This window comes from Callorhinchus milii, unplaced genomic scaffold, assembly GCF_018977255.1.
Source record: "Callorhinchus milii isolate IMCB2004 unplaced genomic scaffold, IMCB_Cmil_1.0 Scaffold13, whole genome shotgun sequence".
Taxonomy (NCBI): domain Eukaryota; kingdom Metazoa; phylum Chordata; class Chondrichthyes; order Chimaeriformes; family Callorhinchidae; genus Callorhinchus; species Callorhinchus milii.
Window position 1 is genome coordinate 19,551,558 of NW_024704754.1, and position 18,835 is coordinate 19,570,392.

The 18,835-nt window shown below is 45.0% G+C and overlaps 1 protein-coding gene across 3 annotated transcripts in view; it reads right to left on the reverse strand.

The window, feature by feature from the left end:
• The window catches only part of larp1 (La ribonucleoprotein 1, translational regulator), a 31,049-nt gene extending 15,930 nt beyond the window's left edge, over window positions 1-15,119 (reverse strand). Inside the window, exons 1-8 of one of the 3 annotated variants that reach the window (XR_488963.2) lie at window positions 14,691-15,119; window positions 5,835-5,896; window positions 5,392-5,451; window positions 2,948-2,974; window positions 1,882-2,062; window positions 1,454-1,591; window positions 826-984; window positions 491-656 (exon numbers count right to left, since the gene is read on the reverse strand). Coding sequence is in view for 2 of the 3 variants with exons in the window: in XM_007908102.2 (XP_007906293.1) it covers window positions 491-656; window positions 826-984; window positions 1,454-1,591; window positions 1,882-2,062; window positions 2,948-2,974; window positions 5,392-5,451; window positions 5,835-5,896; window positions 14,691-15,045 (1,148 nt within the window). In the remaining variant the exon portion in view is untranslated. Of the gene's footprint in view, window positions 1-490; window positions 657-825; window positions 985-1,453; window positions 1,592-1,881; window positions 2,063-2,947; window positions 2,975-5,391; window positions 5,452-5,834; window positions 5,897-8,950; window positions 9,071-14,690 lie in introns of those variants that run through there. The other 2 variants (XM_007908102.2, XM_007908103.2) reach the window with 2 other exon arrangements.
• Between the last annotated feature and the right edge of the window lie 3,716 nt (window positions 15,120-18,835).

The window sequence follows — 18,835 nt, forward strand, 5'->3', positions numbered from 1 at the left end:
TTTCAGCAGCTAAGATAAATAAGGTGGCTCCAGGCTGGAATGGAAATAAAATATGAATTCACTACCCTAATACAACTAGGGCTCTCATGAACAACATTACATTTATAGAGTGCCTTTCATGTCGGGAGGATGACCCAAAGCGCTGAACAGTCAAATGTCAGGGCCCGAGCATGGGGGAGGGGTGGTGTACGGGTGAGGGAAGGCAGAGACAAGCTCATAATCTCATTTTCATACTCATTTTCAAGCAACAAAACTAGTTATTACACTTTTCAGAATTGAGGTCAGTTATATGGTTTAACCATCATGAATATAAATACTTATATTGGTACTCACAACCCAAGAGTGTACACTAAACAAATCAAGGCTAACATGTAATCATTACTGAGGATGCCTTCCAACAACATACAGAAATACTTACTCTTAAACGTCCAAAGTGTTCAAACATAAAGAGTGTTAAATTCTCAAAGTAAGACGCATTTCCAGTACTTACATTTGTTTCTTGATGTAATCTTTGAGTAGCTTTTTGTCCATTGTATACAGCTCTGCACTACTCTGGTTATCATAGTAATAGATGATGTCACCACCGAATTTTGGTCTGTATATTCCATCATTGCCTTCAGCGTTTGGGTTATAGTTGTAATGGTAGTCAAAGTGAGCTGCAGGAGAGGAATCAATAGGCTAAACCCAAAACTAGAATTCAATTTTCCTTTAACAAAAAACTACAGTAAATTCAACTGATACAATTTATATTTACAATGTCTAGATGCAGAGTGCTGTGGCACAGTTACTACTATTGTGCTTTAGGTGCTAATGACCAATACATACAGCGAGAACCCCCTCTGCCACGTCCTCTTCCACGGCCTCTTCCTCGCCCTCGCCCTCGGAATCCTCCTCGGATAATTCCTCCCTCACTTTTTACACTGGAAATTTCATCACGATCGTCCCTCCAGTCGCGAGAGTCGTGTTTATCATCACGATGGTAGCCTTAAATAAAGAAGGAGTGATAGATATTTGGTGCACCAAATGTTTACCCCCAAATCTCTCTCCCACAATCAAGAGGTGACATTAACGCCTAGATTACATCATCAGTGCCCAGGTTAACTTCAAGTAGCAAAGAGATATCGTTTTTGGAGCCTGTGCCTGTAGATGAGACTGACGCTGAACAGGTGAGCCATTCCTGGTAGTGACCATTTAAGTCCTGATTCATAGGCTTGCTGCAAATAAACCTTATTATTTTAGGTTTGACTAATCTCAATGCCAAATAAATGCAAACCACATATTGCAATTAGCATAACGACAACAAATTACATTTGTATAGCACCTTCGTATCTCGTTTGCAAATATCAAACCTTCAGTCCTTTAGATCTTTTAAAGTGGGAATGGAATAGGGGGCTGCAGGCCTAGGCTAGGGTCAGCATCCAGACCATGAGTGGTTCATGAGTACAAAATATACCTTTGGATTCATTCCGGTTGTTGGCTGGTGGTCTCAGTGGCTCAGGCTGGGGACGGGAGTTGTTCCTGGAAGCGAGCTTGTCTTGGGAACCCTCCGATTTCACATCCAGTTGCAGTGGGACCCATCTTTGTTTGTAGCCTAAGAAAAGACCATCAACCGTTATCTTAAATCTCAAACCTCTCAAATTCTAGATCCAAACCTGAAGCAGGACAGCAGCTTCTTTAGGCATTGGGAGTTGTACAAAGAGAATATGCCAGGAAGATCATTTACCATAAGGTAATCTGCTGGCCCTCTTCAATTATCACAGATAATGGCATGGAACTGATGCACTATTCCACACATAAGGTGGAACTAGTTTTCATTGAACACCAACCACTTTATATAGCCACCTCCTGTGACATCAACATTTACATTTGAGATGATAGCACCTTTTCTCTTCTGTGTAGACTTCTGTGAATCCTCATCAGCACTCCTTTCCTCTGGTGATTCATCCGCCTTGGCTTTCTGGTTTTCTTTACTCTCGCTGCTGTCGCTCTTCTCTGATCTCTCCTTCACGTCTTTCTTTATGGAAACCTTCTTGTTTGGCTGTGGTTTACTGTTATGTGGATGCTGAAGTGAGGAAGAATAAATTACCAGAGACCGAACAGAATACAACATCCTAGCAGTTCTAAACTGTACTCATCACCATCATGGGTTTTTAATCTTGTTAATAAAAACTGATTTTAATGGTTCTTTGAAAGGAAGAATCAGCATCTGAACTGTTCAGAAATGTTGTGCAAAGTGCAAGACTATCTTCCTGCTTCCAATCAATAAAGTTGTGTTATGTATAAAAAAGAAATCCAAGGATGGAGTGCAGGGCAGAGAGTGGCCGAAGGCATGGTCGAAGAGGAGGGTCTTGAGGCGTGCCTTGAAGGAGGCAAGGGAGCGAGTGAGGCGACGAGAATGAGGGATGGAGTTCCAGAGGGTGGGGGCAGAGAGGCTGAAGGCTTGACCACCGATGGTGGAGTAGGACGGAGCCTGTTGAGTAGAGGGGCAGACAGGTTGAAAGGGGTTAGCAGGGGGAGAGGTAGGAGGGGGACAAGGCCATGGAGGGCCTTGAAAGTGAGGGCAAGAATTCTGAACTCTATCCTCTGAGGGATGGGGAGCCAGTGGAGCCGGGCGAGGATGGATATGATGGGATCACGGAGCCTCGTGCTGGAGAGGACACGAGCTGCAGAGTTCTGGATGATCTGCAGCTTGTGGAGGAAAGAACTGGGAAGGCCGATAACCAGGGCATTGGCATAGTCAAGCCTGGATAATGAAGGCATGTATGAGGGTTTTGGCGGCCTGAGCGGTGAGGCAGTGGTGGATTCTGGAATATGGCATTTTTCAACCCCACCCAAAGCTACAGGAAGCATTTCTCATGATAGTGATTGTCTTATGCGCACATCAACTACTAATACTGTGTAGTCCAGGCTCTCTCTGCATAAAGTGTACAATCGACCGCCTGCTTACCTCAGTCGAGGTTACTGGCTCCCATGTCTGGAACAGAAAAATAAAAAGAATTCAACATAATGAAAACTGAATTACATCCAAGCAACAAGTAGCAAACACTAACTGCAATATAGAAAACGACAGAAAATGGGATTAAAATACCTGACAAAACCGAACAATAAATGTTAGAACAGGCTCAAATGGCAATTCTTGTTGCCATAGAAGATTGCAGAAGCTGGAAATGTTCATATTGGAGAAAAGACGAATCAAAAGAATCTACTGACGTCTTCAAAAATCCTAAAGGCTGTATAGACCAGCATGACTCTAATACCTTATCCAATCTGGTGAAGAATTCCACAACCCTAATTATTTGAGATCATCAGTTACATTTATGAATATTCGTTCCTAGGTTGACCCATCTCCAACCCACCCACCCCCCACCCACCCCAACTCCTCTAAGCTCTAAATAGCCTGCCCCACGCACCTCTCCGACCTACTATCCCCCTATCTACCCGCCCGTACCCTCCGTTCCTCTGGCTCTGGTCTGCTCCACATCCCCCGCCCCAACCGCCCGACGTGAAAGGCGCTCAATAAATGGAATCTTGTTGTTGTTGTTGTATTGTGCAGTCAATAACTGGTGTATTCTAATCTAAGAGCTTCCTGTGTCTCTCCTAGACTGCAAAAGGTTATACAAATATACATTGTGATTGTTTCTTATCTACTCGCTAAGTTCTGAGGCCTGCAACTTGCACCATTAACGGGATGATGAAACAGTTCAACAGACAATACTCCTAGATTCACCCAGTTTATTATCAGGTGTTTTTATTTGTGCTTTTTTGGGGGGGCCAAAGTCCAACAAAGTTGAATTTAAATAGGTTTTCAAGGCAAAAGGTATTCTGCTTAGTATTCTACTGTAGTGCTCTCTTCTGATCATAATATGCTGCTTGCAAATTAGACAAGCACACTCAACAACAACTTGCATTTATATATGTCCCCTCACTCATGGTAGCATCCCAGGACTCAGTACTACAATAGAATTCACGCCTTCTGCTGATAGAACACCACAAATAGCATATGCCAGAGCTCCAAACAGCAGTACTGACTTATCAGAGTAGAAAGATGGTTTTGCCCAGCTCCTTTGCAGAAACCTCACTTCAGTAATAGTGGTGATAAGCATTGTGGACAGAACCCTAACAACATTAACACTCACCGTGCAGGATGTACAAAACACACTCTGCACACCAAAAGATCTGGATGTGTGTGTCAGATGGGCAAGCGTGTTGCGAAGATGAAGTCCCCTAGAATAGTGTTGCTATTCGAAGCACAATGCATTTTTAAACTTGTACTTTTAGTTCAAGACTACCAGAAATCGTATCCTCTTCTCATGAAGTAAATAACAAATAATCCTTACATTTGATATATTGTCTTTCAGGTTAGCGCTTAATAGGATGTACTGTTAAGTGTAGTGACTGTGTTTTTCTTAGGGCACCTTACCCATTGTACTGTTAAGTGTAGTGACAGTACCAGTTATTATCACTGTACGAGTGAGGGCAGTCTTGAGCAGATTATTATTATTATTAATTATTATTATAATAATGTGCAGTTGGGAGGGGCATTGCAGGGTGACGCGATCCAAACCCATTTTCCTGCAGAGGGAAATTACTTAGTAATTGCAAATAGAAACTCTGGCTGATTTTTCTCTCCCTAGCCCACAAAGGTCTACTGGAATAGAATCAAAATACAATTCACAAACAATAAGAATGATCTAGGTACTAATCCTGGAGAGCAAGGTGGATTCGACAATCTGCAAAGCAATATCATAGACATGGGCTTAGTTTAAATGCCAGCAATAGGAATTGAAACTCACTTGCATATCAGCAAACCGTTAAGAGTTGGGCAACTCATGTTACTTGAGGCACTCAGCACTATACTTTCAAGACTGAGAAAATTGCTCCCTTTCATTTCTGAACATTTGAATTTACACACCCTCTCACTCATCAGCTCAATATGAATGGCGGAGCGGAACACGTAGGTGCAGGTAAATAAGTAAAGCCATCATTCCATGGAGTATTCTAATGCAGGAACAAATGACTTCACATCTGCTGCATAGAGTTAGTCAAGAATCTGTATTCTTCGTCATATTCTATGCTCCAAGCCGTGAGCTGGTAAATGCCTCAAAGTGCTTCTATTCAACCCGGAAATCACTACAGGAAGCACCCAAATCATAGCACATCAAACCAGAACTTTTTCTGCCCAGTAATCCAGCCTTGATAATAGCAACTTAATTTGGTCAAAGCTGATCATCATTGATTCAGTCTCAAAATTCAGCAAAAATTCTATGATTCTCTGAAAATCAGCGCTACCTCTGGGAACCATCACCATTATACAAGCTGTACAATTACTTTTTTTGACAATTCTCTGATAAATTAAGTAAAAAAAAAAAACATCGGGATGATTGGACATACCTTGTTGTTTACTATTTCACCAGGCGTAGGCCAGTTTGTGGTGTCACCAAAATCACTAACCTGCAACAAGAGCATAAGGTTTCTTTCTTTACCACCATTCATATTTGAATATGTTTATAAGAAATAGTTTACAGTACTTAAAAATAGTTTTGGTTCAAGATGATAACAATCCTCGCATTAGATAGAGCCTTGTCATGTCATTGAGACATCGCAAAGCGCTTCAAAGAATATGTAGTAAAGTCACTGTGTATTGTGCACAGCGATGTCCCACACAGTCGTGGATTGAAGATAACCAAGACTCAATCCTTCTATTTAATAACATTTGAAAATTAAACTAGTTAAATAATCTTTAACAAAGATAATAGTATTGCTTTACATGACAACACTTTTAATAATAACCCTTACATTTAATATAGTACCTTATCACGTGATTGAGATTTTACCTTGTTTCCTTTCTTTGCTCTGGGGTTCCCTGCCTTGACGACTTTGGCTGGTGCTGGCATTTCTGGAGAAGAAGGAAACGGATAAACGCTAAGTATAAATGTTTATTTGGTCACCACCTCATTGAATACTAAGAGCCAATTGGCTGAAAATTACCCTCAATTGTTGACCCGCGACAGATGAGCTCAATGAGGACATCTTGGTGACATCACAACGGCCGTGTGAGCTCACACTGGGCTGAACCACAGCTACAGGGAACCACACATCTGGTCTTTTACAAGATTGATAATACAGCAGACTTTTCCCCCATCTGAACAAGGACTATTACATAAGGACGAGTATGCATGAAACCGAAGCTATTTTACAAGATTAGCTGAAATTAGTATTTTTGTCCTCCAATGCATTTGGAATACTAACTCAATAACTTGCATTCAAAATGAAATATCAGAAATGAGTTGGTTCTTTGAGATGGTTTTGTTGGTCCAGTTCCTAAACCAGACAGGTTCAACGTCAAGGCCCTGTTGCTGACAGACTAGCTCGATAGCTCGTCAGCAGGACCTGGAAGAACACATCAGTCACTGAGCTACATGTGCAGTCTCTTGAAAGTAAAGAAATAATATAGTTCTCATGATTTGGAAAGTTACTTTCTGTAAGAACTTGGTGGTGCACAGAGAATGACACTAATTTCACTGAATGCATTGCTGCCATACCAGGTGTGTTACTAGAGAGAACTCTAATATTTTCGCTGGTGTTTTAGTTCCATCCAGTGGCTGAACTTTGACACTGCAAAATTATTCCTCCCTGGACTTCAAGATGATTTCCTGTCGCTGCAAATCTATTTCTGTTCGGATAGTTCATGGCAGGATCCTAATCCTAACTAGCATATTGTAATTGTTGATTTAATAAGTTTTAAACAATTGACAAAAAGCATGAAACTAGAAAATATGCAGATTTACAGATGCAGTTAAAAAATAAATACAGTTCGGCCTACTTAGTCCATTAACCACTGTGTCTGGACAAGTGCTAGCACCCCCACTAAAGCCAACTCCTCTATCAAATGCCTGCTATTTTCCCGTAGCCTTTAATATTATTATTCCACAAATATTTGCTCAATTCCCTTCTAATTGCTATTATAAACTCGAGTTTTAGTAAGTATCCCAATAAAATTAGTGCAGTTAAAATCCGATATTTAATGCTAACAGTAACACCGCCCCTCACACTGTGGACACTTTGCATAAAACGGCAAGGCCAGCAGCCACCACCCAACAGCACTGATCATCTGAGAATCTCCCTATTGTGGCTCCAGCAAATACCATCAACATGACGGTTTTGGTTTTGACTTTGGGTCCTGCAGCCTGTTCTCATCCTTGGCCATCTCTTTCTCACCCAAGAATTTATATATAACGTACGTTGTTGCAATAATATCAATATATTCTCAGTGGTTTCAATGTAATTTTTTTGAAATTATAAGTGGCTGCTGACTCAATAAAATTCCCATCTCAGACCTTGCCTCTCCATGCCCCAATAATTTTGGTTCTTGATTCCATGTTGTATTTAGAAAATAAAAAATAAAAAATTATAATTTTTTTTGCTTTTATTACATGCATTCCTGTACCTAAAAACCTTTGCCTGTACGGGCACAAAATTTTAGGTATTAAAACTATTGCATTCTTTGGCCTTTACTTTGTTAGTGATTAATAATGATGGGCAGCTGATAACCAGAACCCACTTTGTACTTTTGGATTATTAGACAAAATCACTGGGTACATTTTACATCACATAATGTAGGAGCAGGAGTAGGCCATTTGGCCCTTCGAGCCTGCCCCGCCATTCAATCATGGCTCATCTTCTAATCTAACTCCAGCTAATAACCTGACCCTGCCTTATCCCCATATCCCTTAATCCCTTTTGCAATAAGAAATCTATCTCAGTCTTGAATTTTCAGCCTCCCCACAAATTTTGTTTATTGTAGAGATAAAATTATTGCAGTTAAAATTCGATATTTAATGCTTTAATGCTCCCCTTACACTGTGGACACTTTGCATAAAAAGGCAAGGCCAGCTGCCACTACCCAACAGCACCACTCTGCAGTGTTAACGCTCATACCAGTGCTGTGAATTTGAACCAACCACTGCGTTTACAGAATGACATTCAGCTCATTCAATGATCAAAAAGTCAACCAAAAAACCGTGTCACCAATAAAGGTGCCAGAAACCATCAGAATTGCTCCAAGCCATGACTTGACTTCACCATGAACAGAGAGCAATGCAATCATACCCACCAGCACAGCCTTGCGGAAACCAAGCCATTCTTCTTCTGTCTCGCTGTGGCACTTATAATAATAAAGAGAACCAAATGTTTGCGCTCGGATGACACTAGACAGATAATAATCGTTATATTTGCTATTTTGTCTTTTACTTCGGGAGAACGTACTAAAGCACTACGCAGGATATAATGTAAGGCACAGTGTCTATGAATTGTGGGTTAACTACTGTATTACTACAACTACTGTTCAGTGCCATGGGACATCCTTATAACTTGAAAGGTGTTATATAAATATAATTGTTGTTGTACTAACACGTGCAGCAAAAATATGCCTGCCATTTTTAGTAATAGCTCCTCCTTCAGTCCCTCCAATAAAGTTGCCAACATTCAAAACAAAAGTAAGCAAAAAGCATTTTTTAAATAAATATTTCTTGAACATTGACCTTGTGGATTATGAATCACCTGAATATATTGATTCAGCCTTGTAGCTCACTCTCAAATATGTATTTTTCTATATATAGATACATATGTAACCTCCATACCTTACTATTGCTTGCTGCTCACTTCACAACCCACCATCTATCAAGCCTTCAGCCATTGTGTCCTCTGTAATCGCTTCCAAAATCACCGTACCTACTCCATGCCTTCAAAAACTTCATAAAACTACATCTATTTGCTTTTGGCCAAATCTTTAAATCTCATATCCTACTGAGTGTTCACTACTACATTTGTCAAATGCTTTCAGATTCTTTTACAAGAAAGCCTCTTTATAAATGCATGTTCTTCTTACAATGAATTTCTTAAACCTAGTAACATACACAACTAGGATCTCTATCCACAAGTTGTTAATTACCTTTTTCTCTATTCATTCTCCAGCTTCACAACACTTAGTGTTTCATGTTGCTTTCCAGTATTTTTAGCTTCAAGGCATGAAAGCACTGCCTACATACAGCCACTGACCAATCCGAAAATGGTGACTCATCAACTATGGTAACTGCCAAACTTTACTTCTGGGAATCCAGGCTGATGCAACCTCATGCTGCAGTGTCCCTTTCGCGTTCATCTCCCCATTCAACCCAGACTAGTGTTTTATTTCAAACTTAAGTCAATTATAAGCTTAAAATAATATATAGTGTGGTGTATATATTGCATATCAATTATTTCCACTCCCATTTTCATAGAATCAGATAAATTATAACACGAGGTCATTCGGCCCACCCAGCTCCAATTGGAGCTCTCTATTCAAATCCTAACCCTCTGCTCTGTCCTCATTGTGTTTGTTAACCCTTTATTTGGAAAACATTTCTTCTAACCTCCTGCTTAACTCTTGCAATGACAATGCTGAGTTTATGCCTTCCAAACCTGCAGGAATGTTTTAATATCGATAATAATGATATAATTTATTATTTATTGTTATTATTATTTAATATTTATCCTCTTAAAATTTGAAGAGTTCCTTTATTTCCCTTAACCGTTAAAATTAGCCAATCATTCTTTTTGTTTGAACAGAATTCTAATCCATGACTAACCGTGGCTCTTTTGTGCAGTGAATTCACACGTACTAGGAACTGGTTTAAATGTGTTCATATGGAAACCTTTCAGTTAACAATAGGAAAACTTCCCATTGGATGGGTTGGATTCCCTTCCAGGTCTGCAAGGTGACAGCATAGTGTTTATCCCAAATTTCCTATTCGAGCATGGTTTTTACCAAAGGTCTATAAAAGCAGAAAAAAGAAAGTGCAGCATTCAGCAATGTTGCTGCCTCTGTTAATAAAAAAGGCAGGAATTTGAAGCTGCTTACACACTGAGCAGTAAACAATACCACCACCACCGACAACAAAATTACATTTGTATCATGCCTTTCAGGCCAGGAGAACGTTCCAAGGCGCTGGACAGTTACGGACCCTAGCTGAGGGTCGGGGTGGGGTTGGGGGAGCAGGGAGATCGAAAGCTGCTTACCAGAACTCAAGTGAAAAAGGAATCCATGAGCTCATGGTGCTGTAGATATACTGAAGATCACAATAATATAGTGGGAACAGTGCAATCCAACTTAAAAGTGAGAAGCTCCGCATTTAAAAAAAACTATTGATCGAGTTGAAACTAAATTCTCAGCTCTGCTTTCAATTCAGTTAGGCAAGGCAAACAACACATGCCATGTAAACATAGACCCTGAACCACGAACCCCCCATTTGTAGGTTCACACATTTACCAGGAAAGAAATCTCAATGTAATAATACATATTGAGAAATCAGTGCTTCAAACAGAGAAATGCCAAAGGAATTTGTTTTCCACAGTTTAATATTTGCAGATTGCAACAGAAAATGCATTATTTATTTAGTGCAACACTATCAGAACCCTATTGGAACAGATTTTTACAATACTGCCAATACATTATTTGGGATAATTGCCTTATGTTGACTATTCAATAAAAGGAACTATACAAAGATATCCACTGACCCAATAAACTATTTCCCATTTGGTTGGTCTCACTAAATCCCCTGATTCTCTTTCTGTAGAAAATATTTAATGTAAACTATGTGTACCTCATGCCACGAGTTTAAAAGAATCTCTTCCCAGAAACTTTACAATTAAACACAAATTGTGCAGATTATTCATTATTTTTAATTTTCTAGTGTTTTTAAACATCCCTACAAAATACACCATGGCTACGCTTTACAGTACATTATCCCCATGTGAAACGAGCTATACCAAATGTAAGGATTATATTTTATAATCCCCCTCAGCCTTAGCTTACTCCACACCTTGTTCTTTTGTGAGTAATGCAACACTTGCCACAGTGTAAGAAGAGGATATGCTTCTCAACCAAGGCAGCATTTGGGTCTCGTGCCCCTGGGATTAAGATGGGCAAAATCAGCCCCCCTGCTCGAGGGAAACACGCAGCAGGCCCAAGTAAGAGCGGAGAGGGGGCAAGCCGAGAGTAAGATAGGAGATCAGAATCTTTTTTCTCAATTTTCATCACACTATTGCCGATTCTAACCCCTTACCACCCTTTGTCTTCCTGTCTTACTATAATCTACAAGTTTCTAATACTCACAAAGGCTGACCCCATCTTCTATTCTACACTGCACCTTGTGGGGTGGGGTAAATGCACTATCTGCCTAGAACAATCACTAACGTTCTCACTTTAAAAAGGTCAAAAATGTCACATATACTAACCTCTCAGGTACTGAGGTTTTTTGGTGCAACTTTCCCATCTGCATCAACAGCACTGCAACGTGTCCCTGTATAGTTACCCCAGGGCAGCAACATACAAACAGCCTGAAGCACGCCCACAGCTACAGTTTGGTGTATTGCATTTTTCAATCACTGAATTTCATAACAAAAAGTCCACAAGTACAAAATACCCAGGCACTATGCGATATCAGCAAGTGGGCAGCCGTGCTGTCTCCAGTACATTTAAAACATTTACTTCACTAAATTTCAGACCAGGAATGCTTTGGTCCTATTCTTAACTTTCCAGTACCAGAGCAAGCGGCAAGAACACATCTTCTTATGCTGGGAAAGTGGCAGTGCTGCATTTCAATCTTTGCCAATGCTCACTTATCATGTAACCTGGTTTAATTTTGTCAAAAAGATGAAAACGTAGTTTAAATATTAAAATTAACTCCAGTATTAACTAAAAAGGGCTTTCAATATCCAAATATTCATTTAAAACTCATTTGACAAGCATTAGTCATGTTACTTTTAGTATTAATAATAGCCAGACACTTGTCTATCATGCTGCTTTCTGGTGACATTGCATGCCTATTCAATGTTACAGAGGAAATTAACCCAAGCTTTGTGGGAATGAGAATTTATCTCCACTAACTGCATGATCTTTAGCACAGTCAAGCAAATACCCTACAAATCTGGATGCGTACAGAGAGATTCTATGCCAAAATGTGCTCAGGTTGGAGATCTGGTTGTGGAAGCAGCTGGAAGAATGAGCACATGGTGTACAGTGAGACAGGCTGTCCCAGGAGGTGGAGCCACAGTGCACAGGGACAAGTACAGCAGACAGTAAAACGTGTAAGTCTTATCCTTCTGTTTTGGTTCTGATTTCCAGCATCTGCAATATTTTGTGTTTCGTTTAAGTCTTATCTTGATACACCATACAATCACCAAAGTTGTATGTGCACCCAAGTCCCATTCAGTTTTCTATCAAAACCATTTAGATTTTGTTCTACTATTCGGATTTTTCATCTTCTAACTCATAACACTGCTCCGCTCCATTACTGCTGCACTTACCGGCTACACTGAAACACGGGAAACGTAGCCTTGACCTGTCACTATATGTGCATTATCCGCTGCAGCAATGAACTACCACATGTGCACTTACCGGCTGCATTGAATTACTCACCCGCAATATAGATTATTGATTCATTTGGATTTTATACAATTTATACAGATTGCCTGCAACTCGGACTTTGTGTAAGTCACATAAAATGTTACAGTCCTGACTAATATGACTTGTGAGTTTTACAGTATTACAGCCAGCAGCAACAACTCACACCAACTCAGCCGGATAAAGCAATAGCCAATGATCAGTGGACACACACACCTGAAAAAAAGGGTCTCGGTATCTGTGCAGGAGGCCAGTCTCCGTGGGGAGAGGGGGCCCAGTCTGCGTGGGGAGAGGGGGCCCAGTCTGCGTGGGGAGAGAGGGCCCAGTCTGCGTTGGGAGAGGGGGCCCAGTCCCCGTGTGTCTGTGTGGGGGTTGAGGGGGGGGATCAGTGTCTGTGTGGGGGACAGTGTCTGTGTGGGGGACAGTGTGTCTGTGTGGGGGCCAGTGTTTGTTTGGGGGCCAGTGTGTCTGGGGGGGGGGGGGGGAGTGTGTCTGGTTGGGGGGGGGTCAGTGTGCCTGGCGGGGGACAGTGTATCTGTGTGGGGGACAGTGTGTCTGTGTGGGGGACAGTGTGTCTGTGGGGTGGTCAGTGTGTCTGGGGGTGGTCAGTGTGTCTGGGGAGGGGTCAGTGTGTCTGGGGAGGGGTCAGTGTGTGTGTGGGGGTCAGTGTGTGTGTGGGGGGGCAGTGTGTGGGGGGGGGTCAGTGTGTGTGTGTGTGGGGGTCAGTGAGTGTGTGGGGGGGTCAGTGAGTGTGTGGGGGGGATCAGTGTGTCTGTGAAGGGGTCAGTGTGTCTGTGAGGGGGTCAGTCTGTCTGTGGGGGGGGATCAGTGTGTGTGTGTAGGGGTCAGTGAGTGGGGGAGGGGGTCAGTGTGTCTGTGGGGGGGTCAGTGTGTCTGTGGGGGGGGTCAGTGTGTCTGTGGGGGGGGTCAGTGTGTGTGGGGGGGTCAGTGTGTCTGTGGGGGGGTCAGTGTGTCTGTGGGGGGGTCAGTGTGTCTGTGGGGGGGTCAGTGTGTCTGTGGGGGGGTCAGTGTGTCTGTGGGGGGTCAGTGTGTCTGTGGGGGGGTCAGTGTGTCTGTGGGGGGGTCAGTGTGTCTGTGGGGGGGTCAGTGTGTCTGTGGGGGGGTCAGTGTGTCTGTGGGGGGGTCAGTGTGTCTGTGGGGGGGTCAGTGTGTCTGTGGGGGGGGTCAGTTAGTGGGGGAGGAGGTCAGTGTGTTTGTGGGGGGTCAGTGTGTGTGTGGGGGGATCAGTGTGTCTGTGGGGGGTCAGTGTGTCTGTGGGGGGGGTCAGTGTGTCTGTGGGGGGGGTCAGTGTGTCTGTGGGGGGGGGGGGTCAGTGTGTCTGTGGGGGGGGGTCAGTGTGTCTGTGGGGGGGTCAGTTAGTGGGGGAGGAGGTCAGTGTGTTTGTGGGGGGTCAGTGTGTGTGGGGGGAGGGTCAGTGTGTGTGTGGGGGGGTCAGTGTGTCTGTGGGGGCTCAGTGTGTCTGTGGGGGGTCAGTGTGTCTGTGGGGGGTCAGTGTGTTTGTGTGGGGGGGTCAGTGTGGGGGGGTCAGTGTGTCTGTGGGGGGGTCAGTGTGTCTGTGGGGGGTCAGTGTGTCTGTGGGGGGGTCAGTGTGTCTGTGGGGGGGTCAGTGTGTCTGTGTGGGGGGGGTCAGTGTGTCTGTGTGGGGGGGGGTCAGTGTGTCTGTGTGGGGGGGTCAGTGTGTGTGGGGGGGGTCAGTGTGTGTGGGGGGGGTCGTGTGTGTGGGGGGGTCAGTGTGTCTGTGGGGGGGGTCAGTGTGTCTGTGGGGGGGGTCAGTGTGTCTGTGGGGGGTGGGGTCAGTGTGTCTGTGGGGGGGGTCAGTGTGTCTGTGGGGGGGGGGTCAGTGTGTCTGTGGGGGGGGGTCAGTGTGTCTGTGGGGGGGGGTCAGTGTGTCTGTGGGGGGGGTCAGTGTGTCTGTAGGGGGGGGGTCAGTGTGTCTATAGGGGGGGACAGTGTCTGTGTGGGGGACAGTGTGTCTGTGGGGGGTCAGTGTCTGTGTGGGGGACAGTGTCTGTGTGGGGGTCAGTGTCTGTGTGGGGGTCAGTGTCTGTGTGGGGGTCAGTGTCTGTGTGGGGGTCAGTGTCTGTGTGGGGGTCAGTGTCTGTGTGGGGGTCAGTGTCTGTGTGGGGGTCAGTGTCTGTGTGGGGGTCAGTGTCTGTGTGGGGGTCAGTGAGTGGGGGAGGGGGAGGCAGGCAGTAATGGCGGCTGCCCGGGGCGGGCCCTGACCCACCTGCTCCGGGCTCAGGCGGAGTCTCGCTGTCGGTGGCGGCGGAGCCGCTGCTCAGCTTCTTGGTCCAGGGATTGACTTTGGGCGGAGGGGCCTCGATGAACTCCTTCCTGCGGCCCCCGGGCTGTGTGTGGGGTCCGTCCCCCTCGGGGAGCGGCTGTGCCGGGGGCTCGGCCTGACCCGGGGCCGCTTTGCTCCAGGGGTTGACTTTAGGCGGTGGCGCCGCCACGAGGTGCGCGGTGTCGGGCCTGGCGCCGGCTCGAGCCCGCGAGGGCTGCTCCCCGGCCTCCTGCGCGGCCTCGGCCCCCGGAGGCTGCAGCGGGTTCGGCGGCAACAGCGTCTCCACCTGCGTAGCCATGGCTCGGCCGTCACTCACTGCGCCCCGAGGCTCCCGACTTCCCGGCCTCGGCCTCTCGCCGCCGTGTGTCCGGCCTCGGCCTCTCGCTCAGCGGCAACGAGCACAGGAGCGTCAACGTGTGGCCGGGTGCGCGCACGCAGAGCGTCAACGGGGTGGGGTGGCGCGCAGCGTCAGCGCGGACTCATGGGACCGGGAGCGCGCGCGCACAAAGGGAGATGGCCTTGACCTGCGGTGGGCTCCCGGGGCCGGGACTGGCCGGTCAGTCCGTAAACCCCGCGGGCCCTGACCCTGACCTCACTGCCCGCGGGGGGTGAGTGGGAGACGGTCAGTCACTGGACATCGCGTTCCACTCCACAGCAATGTCCAAGTGTAACTTGTGCCACGTGGGGTTTGGGGCCGGAAACCGTGGCGATCGGTTTCAAAATCAGTGACAAAAGATGACCACAAAGACTCCTGAACCGCACCGGGAAACCCGGGGATGCGGCCCTCGCGCTCTCACTGACTGCGGTCCTGTGTAACATTGGCAGCTATTGTTCCGACCCGCAGTCTCCGCCATCTAATCTCCTGGTCAATGGTAGTCACTGGTCAGCAGCTCGTCAGCAAACTGCACATCAGCAAAGCACATCAGCAAAGCCCACTCCCACTTAACACCAGTGATGCCTCCAGGCGGCCCGTCAGCTCAACATGGAACCAACCGAGCGCCGCTCCGGTGTCCAGGGCAGCAGCCGGTCAGCAAGAGCAGCAGCAGAATTACACAACCTGTAGCAGTGTCCAGGGTGTAGATACCTCCTTGAATGTGTGATGTAATTCAAAAAAGGGATTCACTTCAGCAGTGAATACAATATTTACCAAATTGAATGTATCAATAAGTGCCAGAGCTGAAAAACCCAGACTGCAGGGGCTCAAGGAGGGAATGGAGGGAGAGTTGTGATCAAAGTTGACCTGCAACAATTGTTCCAGGACTTTAGCAAGGAAGGGTAGGTTGGAAATCAGACAGAATCTTTGCCAATAATCCAGAGGATTGTTGGCACAGATCCTGGAAGAAACTCCCTTCTCTTTTACGAAAGAGTCACAGGATCTTTAACATTGTTCTGATCAGACAGATAGAACCTTGGTTTAATGTCTCATCTGAAGGACGTCACCTCTGATAATGCAGCACTTCTCTTGTACTGCACCGTAATCAGCGCCTTGGGACGTCCTCCCGACGTGAAAGGTGCTCCATAAATGTAATTTTGTTGTTGTCAGCTTGGATTGCAAATTCAAACTGTGACATGAGGCTTAAACACACATCTAACCCAGAAATGATTGAGCCTGGTTAAGATTTTAAAAAGTTAAATTTTGTGTCAGAAAAGATGATATTTGTGGACAGAGCTGTGAGTCAGCTGCAGAAGAGGCAGGAAATCCAATTCCCATTTTAGTGTCAATTGGAGTTCAATTGTCTGCAAATGAATAGGTTTTACTTCAGATCTGGGGGAAGGTTAGCTATTGTTGAAATAAATGTATGGTATTTTTGATATAATAATAATCCTTCCATTTGATGTAGCACGTTATCACATTGTTGAGACATCTCAAAGCACTTCACAGATTATACTATATATTTTGTGGGCAAAACGCAGCAACAACAACAACAAGATTCCATTTATAAAGCGCCTTTCACGTCAGGAGGACGTCCCAAGGCGCTGCACAGTTGGGTCAGGACCCGAGCTGGGGGAAATGGTCAGGGTGAGGGGAGGGAAGGGAGGGAGCGAGGAGGGGGAAGAGAGTCGAGAGGGGAGCTGAAGGCTCGGTCAAAGAGAAAGGTTTTGAGACCGGCCTTGAAGGAGGAGAGGGAGGAAGCGGCGAAGGTACTGGGGGATGGAGTTCCAGAGCCTGGGGGCTGAGAGGCTGAAGGCCCGACCACCGATGGTAGGGCGGTTGGGGCGGGGGACGTGGAGCAGACCGGAGCCGGAGGAACGGAGGGTACGGGCAGGTAGGTAGGGGGATAGTAGGTCAGAGAGGTAGGAGGGAGCAAGGCCGTGGATGGCCTTATAGGTGAGGATGAGGATCTTGAAATCAATCCTCTGGGGGATGGGGAGCCAGTGGAGGCGAGCGAGGGTAGGAGTGATGTGGTCGCGGTGTCTGGTGCGGGACAGTACACGAGCTGCAGAGTTCTGAATGACCTGCAGTGTGGAGGGAGGTGGTGGGAAGGCCGGCGAGGAGAGAGTTCCCATAGTCCAGCCTTGAGGTGACAAAGGCGTGGACCAGGGTTTCAGCAGCACATCAGTACCCCACAAACAGTTGTGGATTGAGTGACCAAATTATTATTTTTTAAAAAAGGGGTTATTACCCCTGGAAAGCAATCCACTAATTGACCAACAACCATGTTCCTTCACATTGCTAGGTAAACAAAGGTGTGTGTTGTAAGGAAACTTGCCTGAGGTTTCGCCCCACTCATGAATGTCACTTGCGAGGTTTGTGTGCTAACCACTACGGTATGGGACTCGCCATGTTTATTCAGGGTGTTAAGCTTTACCGTTGTTGCCTGTGCAAGGATTATTAACCAGGAATAGGAATACCCACAAGGTGGCGCATTGGACACATTTTCTACTGTTACCGCCTGTGTCAGTGGTTGAGGATGTAACAGGCTGAATACTAAAGTTAACTTATGATCACGCAATAATTTATTCCATTGGAGAGTATAGGAATAGAGGCAAATATTGCAATCTTACTCTGCTTATTGAGATCTAGCCCAGTGCTGGTCTCAGTCATATAACAGAAGCTTCTGTTGTTTCTACAGCGCTTCTGTGGTCACAGAGGAATTCTTGGAAGTTGTTGATGAATCCAAGAATGAAGAAGTTATGACAGTAACAAAGTCTAAGGGAATTAAGTTACAAGAAGTACCCAAAGAGTTTATTTTCAGGATACCACATCATTTCCCTCTCCCGTGAGATCCAGCTGGAGTGACTGCCGCTTGCTTTCACTCTCTGTTCGCAATAACCCATAAAAGAGTCTCCAGTTCATTGAATATAACAAATTATTTTACATTTTCAGCTTATCTACTTCTTTGTTTCCAATAAAAACAATTCTCTTTTATCTTTTCTCTTTTTAATTTGCCTTTGGTGCTGCAAAAACCTCATTTTGGATCTTGAAACATTTGAACATATTTTCCCCCCAAAACATTGCTCAGTTGGCCACGAAAACAAATCATCTGGAATTTTGTTCATTTGTCCAGCTAGGACCACCCTACTTATTAGGGCTTTGCCTTGCAGTGTTAACAGGAGGTTGGTGGGAATTTGTATAACAACAAAAAATTACAATTACAAAGGCCTTTCATGTTGGAAGAATCGCTGCTGCGTTTCGCCCACAAAATATACAGTCAATTCACTTTACAGTATATTCTGTGAAGCTCTTTCAGACGTGTCGAAGATGTGAAAAGCATTGTATCAAATGCAAGAATTATTATTATTTCCACTGGTCAGTGTGTCAGTGACTAGAGGGCATCAATTTAAGATAGTTAACAAAGTAGCAAATGGGCAGGTCAGGAGAATTGTTTTCACATACAGAATAGTTAGGATATGGAATGCTTTTGCTGGGAGTGGTTGTTGAGGCAGAATCCATATTAGCTTGAAATTGGAACCAGATAAATATCTACAAAGGAGTTAACTACAAGGGTATAGGGAAAGGACAGGTAAATGGGCTTGAAAGGAATGTTCTTAAAAGAGCCGGCACAGACATGTTGGGCCAAATGACCTTCTTCAGTGCTGTAAATTGTTATAGTTCCAACATTGCTATGAAACATGAATATAACCTT